The 10,310-nt window shown below is 42.8% G+C and overlaps 1 protein-coding gene across 5 annotated transcripts in view; it reads left to right on the plus strand.

Annotated features, from left to right (window-relative positions):
- Positions 1-9,985, plus strand: part of TMTC4 (transmembrane O-mannosyltransferase targeting cadherins 4) — a 61,841-nt gene extending 51,856 nt beyond the window's left edge. For 4 of the 5 annotated variants that reach the window (XM_027115891.1, XM_027115887.1, XM_027115888.1 and 1 more), the window contains 4 exons: positions 795-909; positions 1,937-2,049; positions 7,126-7,195; positions 8,750-9,985. In XM_027115891.1, coding sequence (XP_026971692.1) covers positions 795-909; positions 1,937-2,049; positions 7,126-7,195; positions 8,750-8,898 — 447 coding nt within the window. In that variant the 3' untranslated portion in view covers positions 8,899-9,985. The remainder of the gene's footprint in view (positions 1-794; positions 910-1,936; positions 2,050-7,125; positions 7,196-8,749) is intronic. The other variant, XM_027115889.1, reaches the window with a different exon arrangement.
- The last annotated feature ends 325 nt before the right edge of the window (positions 9,986-10,310 follow it).

Here is a 10,310-nt window from a genome sequence, read left to right on the forward strand (position 1 = left end):
CATAAAGTATGTCTGATGTACTCACAGTTTTATAGGAAGCTTAGATGTAGGCAGGAAGACCATTCTTCACAAGGTGAATTTGGCACATAGAGCTTTTAATCATATTAAATATTTTGTTGACCATTTTAAATAATACCTTATCAAACATAGACTATGTGAAGTCTTTCTGGAAAAATACTAAGGATTAGGTTTTTTCCTTAACCTCTCTGAAGTAGTCTGAAACATGCTTTGACACCTGGAATCACTAAATTATGGGTTGTAGTTAAAAGGTTGTAGGCTTGGGCTCCCCTGGTGGCACAGTGGTTGAGAGTCCGCCTGCCGATGCAGGGGACACGGGTTCGTGTCCCTGTCCGGGAAGATCCCACATGCCGCAGAGCGGCTGGGTCTGTGAACCATGGCCGCTGAGCCTGCGCGTCCGGAGCCTGTGCTCCGCGTAGGGAGAGGCCACAACAGTGTGAGGCCCGCGTACCGAAAAAAAAAAAAAAAAGGTTGTAGGCTCAGGAGCTAGACCACCTGGTCTCAGTCCCTGCTCTCCCATTTCTAGATATGGCACTGTGGGCACATTACTTCCTTTCTCTGTGCCTCAGTTATTTACTTCATCTATAAAACGGGGATAGTTCTCTCCTTCACTGAGATTGTTTGGAGGCTAAATGAGTTAATATGAAAAATTACAAGCTCGATAAATACAAGTTTGGTTCGGTTTGGTTTCGGGTTTGGTATGGTTATATCTTGTAGAAAGAAAGCACAAAAAAGAACTGGAATATTGATTGGGGGTGTCCCTGCTTTCTGTTCAGTATGCAGATCTAAATCGTCACGTTGATGCGCTGAACGCGTGGAGGAATGCTACCGTGCTGAAGCCAGAGCACAGCCTGGCCTGGAACAACATGATCATCCTCCTTGATAACACAGGTGTGGAGAAGCGATTCAGTCAGTCCATAGTATAGTGCCGTTGGATAATTAGGAAACAGATGCTTGTGCTTTTTTTTTCTCCCCTAGTGTGTGTTAGAGTTTTGTTTGTTTTTAATTAATATGGGGTTCAATATTTTACATGACAAATATGTGTGTACTTCTAGAATATGGAGTTTCCTTTGACATATTGCAATATGAATGTTTGGGAAGGTGACACTCGCTTAGAGTTGGTGTTGAGTCATAGGGGCAGGTGTGCACTAACATCTCATTTCTCCTGAAGCCTGTCATCTGGCAATGGCCATCATCTAGGATGCTGGAGGTACCTGGAGCAGGTACCATCCATTTCTGGGCTTATGAAATGGATGGTGCTAGGTCCATGCTCTAAAGTTCATGGATGGTACTCAAAGGAGGTGCTCTCAAACCTACACTCAGAGATTCTTATTTTCAATATAATGGTAATAAATTTGGTGACCTGGTTTCTTAGCCCATGCGAGACTCAATCAATTAGAAGTTTCTCTGTTCCCCTGCTTTTAAAAATCCAGCCATCCCATAGGAAATGATAGTTTTCATTTGGCAGAATTTAAAGCTAGTAAGCCATCTACTCAGTGTGGAGGGAGATACACATCTTGTTCCTAATGAAAGTGTAGCATGTGAGCTTCAATACTATAAACATTCAGTTATTAAACTGTGGCTGTGATATTCTTATTCTGCAGACTTGTCTTCTCCGATTTGGGTATAACTGGTATCTGGGGGAAATTGAAATTAGATTTTACATGCTTTGGCAGAATTTAATCAAAAGCTGTTGGTATGTCAGAATTGTGCTGGACTGCAGTGGCTTTGCAACTGATAGGTCGTGTGTGTGTGTTGTGTATGTGTGTGTGTATTACATGTTCTACATTGATCTTCTTAAGTAGTTTATTCATAATCATTGTACATAATGCACATAAGCCCTGTTAATTAGAGAGAGAGACTAAAATACTAGTACAACGCGAACATGTTTTTTAAGTTTTCCATTGTTCATTCACAGGTAATTTAGCCCAAGCCGAAGCTGTTGGAAGAGAGGCACTGGAATTAATACCTAATGACCACTCTCTGATGTTCTCCTTGGCAAACGTGCTGGGAAAGTCCCAGAAATACAAGGTGTGTGAACTGCAGGCCGTGATTTCTTGCAGTGAATGCCAGCATCTGACAGGAACCATCGATGTAACGTCTGCCCAGTTAAATTCAGAATTCGGCCCAACTGGTGGTAGCTGCGTACCAGTGTGGCTCAGTCAGTTTGCTTTGAGAAGCTGCGCAAAAGGTGAATTTGTGGACTCAGGCTCCACATGCTTTCTGGTCAGAATTCACCAGCATTGCTCAAACGTGGGAGGGGAGGAGAAGCCAAAAAAATCCTAGCAGATGCCCCAGCTCCTGGCATGGAGCTATGATTCTGTCCCTGGTGCTGGGGCTCGTCCTCTTCTGCACAAAAAGAGTACCAGCCCGTGGAGAATATAGGATGGGTTCTCACTGCTTCCAGGTTTTTCCTCACCTACAGGAAGTTACAGGTCATCTGCAAAGCCCTAGAAGTTTCTGACCAACGAAAACCACAAGATATTGCATCAGGCCTGTAACTAACTGGGGTCCCAGGGTGGGCCAGGAGTAGACCTTGAATCAGAAGGCACGTAACTCCCTGGATATTGAAGGGGACTCTGTTCCTAATAGCACTGATCTCAGATTTTAGTTTTGTGTATCAGAACCACCGAGGGAGCCCGTGAGAATACAGATGCCCGTATTTCTCCCCATGGCTCCATTGGGTAAGGTCAGGGAGTATGCATTCTAACCAGCATCCCGGCTTCCTAGCACAGACGTTACAGAAAACACACTTTTAGAAGCTGTGTCTTCGTCCTTTCATGAGAGAAATATTTCCTTTTTGAATCAGCGGCCATATCTGATTTTGATCACACTTGGCCTAATAGTAGTGATTAATTCATACTTCTCCTGTTCGGCTCATTAGATATCATTATCGGTATAATTTTCTGTAACAATACAGTAGTAAGATGTCTCATGCATTTCTATCCTTTTTGAATTGAATAATCAGGGAGTTTAATAGCATCAGAATACATTTTTGAATGTCTAGATTTTGCCCCCAGATAACCTTTTGAGGGGTTTCGTTTTATTTTTTACAGACCTACTTGTGTAGAGGAGAGGGAGGTGAGGTGTGTGGGTTCCTTTCTAATGACTTTCCAGCCATCTGTCAGCCTGGGACGGGGTGGGAGTGTCCAGTGACCATCTCTGAGATGCAGCTTATGTGATCATGTGCTGATTTTTCTATCATCCCACAGCTTATAAACTGGAATTCCTAGTAAGGTGACAGGACCTGGGGTTGATTTGGGTTCCAGTTCACAGTGGTGTTTTGTATGTTTTTTTTTTCCAGATAAAGTAGAAAATACTCCATAAAGCAGAATGGAGAAATGGGTTTCCTGTTTCTCTACACATTTTGCATCCTAACTGTCTAGGCCAGGGTGCTGAGCCTAAGATAGGAAAACAGAGGATGAAATCTGAAATAAGGAACTGAACTTTGGGCACTGGGTGGGGACGCTTGGACGAAGAGGTGACGTGGTGGTGACTTGCAGGGGTGGGGCAAGCAGACCTTGCAGCTGGGCCACCGTCCCCATCAGGACAGGTGTCTGTGGTTTGTGCACCTCCCTTTCCACCTAGGCATTTGCTGTTGTAGATGATCACTAACTCCTGGTCAATGTCCTTAGTGAGCCTGGAGGCTCGTTGAGGCCGGAGTCTTAAGTCCCCTTTTCGTGTCTCCATTGCCGCTCCACCCCTCCCCAGCCACTGGGCATTTTGTAAGTGCCCAGTGGACCACTGTGAAATGATGGAACACATCCCACGTTCGGTTCTGAAACGTTCAGGCTTCCGGAATCTATTTTGAGACTTCGATGTGAGCATTCTCATTACATCCAGGTGATAATGGGGCACCTTTTTAATCCGAGCAGCCCTTTTACCCAAGAGCCATCACTTAACCACTCCTCAGTTTATTCTTCTGTAAAATGGAGATGGTGCTAAGAAAGAAATGCACAAGAAGGTAATTTATAACTATGAAACATTGTATACATGTATACGTACACGGCAGTAATTTTAGTCTAGTGATTATTGAATGAAACTCGAAGGATCATGAAAATCCATTAGCATTTATGTTGCCTATTGCCGTTTAATTTCCAAAAGTGATGTTTTTCAGTGGTGAACGTCGCCTCTCGTGCTGATTCTCTCTCTGCATCACCTGTTCCACGGGCCCTGTAGTTAAAGAGCAGATTACGTCTAGAGAGCAGTTTCCCCAACTCCAGACATTTATGTCATACCCTTATGAATTTTTTTTTTGGCCACATCTAGATACTACTTATTATTCACTTGATATATTTCTTTAAATAGATTTTAAACACAAATGGTAATTAAAGTGGAAACATGCTATCTTTACTAGAAATATAAGGTAAATGAAAATAGAATAATTTTACTAAATCTCAGGTAGGTACTACTACTGGCTCAGGCTCTGAGCCTGAGGGTGAACCCTCAGTTAGCCTCAAAGGGAGATTGGAAGGTATTGGGGGGTGACCCCAAACCACCACCAAACGGAGACTTTGTCTCAACTGAACTGGAAGAAAGGAAGGTGAATTGAAGAGGGAGCTATTCTTGCTATGTGACTGGCAGTTTCAACTTCACGTTGGACCACCCACATTCCCTTCCCAGCCAGAGTGTTCTGCAGGGTGTTCCTTGTGAAAGCCTGTTTGGGAGAATAGACGCGGGTTTAAGGATGCTGCTGAGATGATGCTGCAACCCTGGCGGCCGGCGTGGCTGAAATGACCTCCGACTGCCCAGTCCTTGCCGCCTAGACAGAAGGACCCTCACTTGCTCCTTTGCAAGGCCTTACTCTGTCCCTGGTGTTACCCTAAACCTTGGTCATACACATTTTGTCTAACACACTTTAGAAAGTAATATGTTATTTTACCTGTCTGTTGAGGAAAAACAATCCCTGATTTTAAACATGAGTTTATTTATTTGTTCCTTGGCATAAGTCAGCTCATTACTTGGGTCTTGAAGCATCCTTGAACCTCCACAGAAGATCAGTTTATGAATAGTTCATCGCTTCCCAGAATAGGGCCATTAAAAAGCCTGATTTAATAGATGAGCATTTCATGGGCGTTGAATACCTGCGGGCATTTGTGTTCTAACGAGGCCTCCAGTCCCAATGTTACCCAAAATGGAGCATGTCTAACCCACACTCACAGTGCCCCACAAACCCACTCTTCCTCTTGATGCCCCTTCTTTTTTCAATGTGCCATTGTTTTTCTGTCTTCCAGGCTTGGAAACTTTTTTTTTTTTGGCCACGCTTTGAGGCATATGGGATCTTAGTTCCCCGATCAGGGATCGAACCCGTGCCTCCAGCATTGGAAGCACGGAGTCTTAACCACTGGACCGCCAGGGAAGTCCCCAGGCTTGGAAACTTTGAGTCCTTTTTTTCTTCCCCTATTACCTCCCTGATCCTCATACCCACTCCTTCCCACCAGCCTTGCCTTGCCAAGACCTACAGCCCCTAGACAGGCTGTAAGCCCTCACCCCTGCGCCATTGCCCACTCTCCTAAACCCCACTACATCCTCCAAACCTGACTCTGACTGCACATCGTCCTGAACGATGTCCGCACTTGTGGGCGCTTGAGAAATGAGTTAAATGAATCAAAAAATGAATCTAGCATCCCCGAGAGAACTCCTAACTTGCCTTTTATCTCTACATCTGTTGTCTCCAGATAACACTGCTTCCTTTGCATGTGGAGGAGCATTTTAAAGTAGGTTGAGGTTCCCCAGCCTTTCCATTTCTTATACTTGAGGTTTTAAATGGAAACATTTGAAAATCATCAGAAAGAGCACAGCTACAGATCTGCACAATCCATTTGATTTTTCGTTTGTTTGCATTGTTTTCATTTTTGTTTCCAGCACACCTAACACAGCAGGAAAACTTAGACTTCCTTGAAGGAGTTTTCTCTCCCGCAACTCGGAATGTAGACCCTGACTTTGAGCCGAGTTCTGAGAGTGACGTTTGCTGACATCCTGCGTGTAATCCTGACATCTTCATTCATTCCCTCACAGACCACATTTCTAAAATACAGATTTTTCTCTGCCAGCTCTGTCTAAAAGGTGGTGTCAGAGATGTTTGCCCAGCCAGCACAAGGCAAAGGAAACTGGTCTCCCTGCACTTTATAAAACATGTGATCCTGGATATGGGAGGCCCCCTGGGAGAAGCTCATGTAGGTCACAGATAGAAGGTAAAAACCTGTCCCCAAACCCCCAGCCTTGGTTGTTGAAGCTGAGCCTGTGACCCTGATTAAAGCATGAGTGGCCCTTTAGGGACACGAATGTAGATGGTGTGATAGTCACCCCCGGCAGCTGTCGCTGAGAGCAATGAGGCATCTTTATTTTTCAACATTATGGTAAAAAGGGGCCATGCAGTCGGCCATGGTCCCACGATGAGCAGGCGAGAAAACACTTGGCCGTGTTTCTCTGGCTGGGTTGGAAGTGAATACTGTATGGGGGAAATGCAAGTCTCTCTGAGAATCGGTTCCGCACTTCAGGGGCATTTGGTCACACTCGCGTACAGTCCTGCAGTTGCTGAGGTGACAGGCGGCTGTTTCTCCCTCATTCTCTCTGCTCATTTCCTCCAGCTGAATGGGCTGCTTCTGGGTCGTTGAGGGGGTGTGCGTTCTTAGGGGAGGTTAAACAGACTCCACCTCCTACCTTGAGAATCTTAGAAATGAGCTCATCGATGCTGACCAGAAATGACATTTGTGTGGGTGTCCTCAGCAGCCCGGCACTTTCCTGATTGACCTTTGCTCATCCTGCCCTGGACCCTGAACTGAGCTACTTGCTTAAAGTTGCAGAATTCCCACCACTTCAGGGAGGCAGGTGGCAGAGTCATTAACATATTCATCCTCTCTGCGGCCACCATCCCCTGACTACTGCCCTGTCACCTTTGCCCAGTCACACACTGCCCCAATGGATCACCCTTCCGAGCCTCTTCTCAACAGGGTGTGGCCCTGCTGGGCTCCCAGATGTTTCCAGAAGAAGGATTTGGTGGAGCAAAACAAGCACGTTCAAAGTTTGAAACCCATAGGCGATAAAACTGCATAAAACTTTTGCATCGTGTGGAGTACCTTATTTTTTATGTATTTCGTTTTTTAGGAATCTGAAGCTTTATTCCTCAAAGCAATTAAAGCTCATCCAAATACTGCAAGTTACCATGGCAATTTGGGTAAGGAGATTTTTCAATTTGAATCATATCGAAATTCTGTGTAATTTTAATGAAACAGGTGCATTTCTGTAAAATCACTGTGGGGAGAGTTGTTATTCAAATCTAACCTGTATTGGCCTTTATAATCTGGTTCTAAAATATGGCATTTTAAGGAAATTATCACATTAATAAGGTAGCTAAGTAACAGTCATATTTACAAATCTTAATTGCATGATCAGAACAACTCCTAAAATCCCCCACTAGTTAATCGCCTTCTGATGTTAAAACTCAGATTTTCTTTCTTTGAGTGAAGAGCCCTAGATAGTTCAACTGAGAAGTACTTTGGAAGTTTGCAGTCTGACATGTGTCCTTTTGCTTCTTCTGTAGTGGACCTTCCTTATCTAGCCTGGTCTTCCCTGCGTTCTTCTGTTCTGTGTCTTGGCTAAGAATGCGTTCACAATGACTTATTCCCTAGAATTCCTTTCTTTCATTTTTGCATCTCAATAATTTAGATTTTTAGAACATAGCATGTTGATGTTTGGAAGGCTCAGTCACGTGAGTATTTTTTCACCAGATCTCTTCACTATAGACTCTGTAGCTTCCCCTTGGAAAAGTGATGAAGCATCAGTGGTTGCTGTACTGCCCACATAGAAAGATAGTTTTACTTAGAGAATCATTGTAATAGTCAGAGGCTTACCATTCTAATGAGTAGATTTCTTGGGACTTCCCATGTGGTCCAGTGGTAAAGAATCTGCCTTACAATGCAGGGGACTCTGGTTCGATCCCTGGTCAGGGAACTAGGATCCCACATGCCGCGGGGCAACTAGGCCTGCCCCCCACAACTACCGAGCTCGCGTGCCTCAACTAGAGCCCACGCGCTCTGGAACCCGTGCGCCACAACTACAAAGCCCACGCGTCCTGGAGCCTGCACGCCACAACTAGAGAAGAGAGAACCCGCACGCCACAACTAGAGAGAAGCCCACACACCGCAACGAAAGATCCCACATGCCTCAACGAAGATCCCGCGTGCCGCAACTAAGACCCGACGCAGCCAAAAAAAAAAAAAAAAAAGTAGATTTCTTTAACTATCATTTTATGGTCAGATCTTGATGTTAGAGCCCTGAATTCCAGCTGGCAACAAACAAGCTATTATTTTGCCAAAAGGTATAGGAGACTCTTCGTTAAAGTAAATGGCTGGTCTTCTACATGGTCAGAGCGCTAAGCAGTGCTGGAGCCCAGCCCTGTGCAGCCTGGCTTTCGGGAAATTTCCTGGCAGCATCAAGAAACTTAGTGTACTCTTCCTTTTGCTTCTTTATGTAACAATGTTGCTGTAGGGAGATGGATCACGCCTAATGATATGAAGAACCCTGGGAGTAACTGGGGGTGGTTAAACAGACATTCACCAGGGAGTGTGATTACGATAAATAAAGTTGGCAGTACAAACAATATTGTTTTAAACAATGATTTTTGAACACTGCTTGCAGAGGTTCTGTAATATTTCTTTGTACAAGTGGTTGGGAATACCACAAGTTATTCAGAAGCATTTCCAATGAAATTGATCTCTTGCTATTTCAGCTGTGCTTTATCATCGTTGGGGACATCTAGACTTGGCCAAAAAACACTATGAGATCTCTCTGCGGCTTGACCCAATGGCATCAGGAACTAAGGAGAATTATGGTCTTCTAAGAAGAAAGCTGGAACAAATGCAAAAGAAAAACGTCTGAGCCTTTTTCCTTCATTTTTGAGTTTGTGTGTGTGTGCATGAGGCAGATCATTAATATCATGTGCTTACGTTTAACCATTTAAAAGTCTTACATGTTGTTTATTTTATCATTTTTTTCTGTGAAAACAGACATGCAAAAAGATTACAGCACCAGCAATATACTCTCGAATGCTTGATGTGGTTTTTGCATTGAAATTGTATTTTTTCAGACAACTCAAACATAAATTCTAAAATTCCAAGGATGAAGTCTTTTTTAATTAAAAAGAAAAACAGAAAAAAATTATCTTGAGCGACTTGCAGCAGAATTAAACCTGCATTTGGGATGTGAGTCGTGTTGTTGTAAAGACTCATATTATTAAACATGGATTGTGAACAAGAAATGACAAACGGACTCCTACAATTTATATAAATATCTAATGTGTCTGTATATTAGAATTTTTATTTAATGACAAGAAAGAGTAAATTAAGATTTTTTTAATCTTTTTTTTTTCCCAAACAATGTGCTATGAACATCATTTGTAAGGAAATATTTATTTGTATTTTTTTTTGAATGGGGCAAATAATTGAATGAAGAATGGAAATTTTAACATCTAGTGTATCTACACTTTTCCCATAGGAAAAAATTCACTCCTGCAATATTTTTTGGATTCTTCAACTTGTGCTGTTTCATAACATAGGAAATTATGTAGTATCCTACATAAACTGTCACTATTAATAGAAAATTAAAGCCATGCTTTAGGCAAAAGCAGGCAGCCTGATGTCTTTATTTTTGTTACATCCAGTATTAAGAGGGCTACACACTTCTATGTAAGTTGTTTTTTTGTGTTTTTTGACTGGAAAGCAGTTTTCTATTTAGTTTCATGGAACCATAGTCATTACTATATCCAAAAAATGCAAGAGGTAAATTTTCTCCCAAAAGGAACCACATTTGGGGAGTTTGTGATATTTTTAAGAATCGGACTGTCCTGTTTTATTGGGTCAGAGTAATCATGTTCGTTTTGTTCTATCCTCCTATATATGCTGTTGACCTAATGATTTATGCAATCTCTGTCATTCCTTATGCAGTAAAATTATTACAGAAACCGGTACACAAGTGTCATAGTGCCTCCTATTAATCATCTATTAAGATGATTTTCAAATTATTTGACTCTGTCCTCTTTGCGTTAAAATGAAATCAAAGTGTTAAAATGAAATCAAAGTGACTGATTCATCCTTTCTAGAATGTGGCTTCTATTTGGTTTTAGGGACCATTTAATAGGATCGCACTGTGGAATCCTCCAGGTTCTTAAATATGGGCTGAGTAGATCCCACATGGAGATGAATTTGATTCTCTACACTCACTTTGTGGGGGGCCGGGGGCAGACCTGCGTAGAGTTGTAAATCAGTAATTGTAACCTGCAGTGGTTGAGATAC

The sequence above is a fragment of the Aethalodelphis obliquidens genome, unplaced genomic scaffold, assembly GCF_003676395.1.
Source record: "Aethalodelphis obliquidens isolate GAN/ISIS:26980383/991018 unplaced genomic scaffold, ASM367639v1 scaffold15, whole genome shotgun sequence".
Lineage (NCBI taxonomy): Eukaryota > Metazoa > Chordata > Mammalia > Artiodactyla > Delphinidae > Aethalodelphis > Aethalodelphis obliquidens.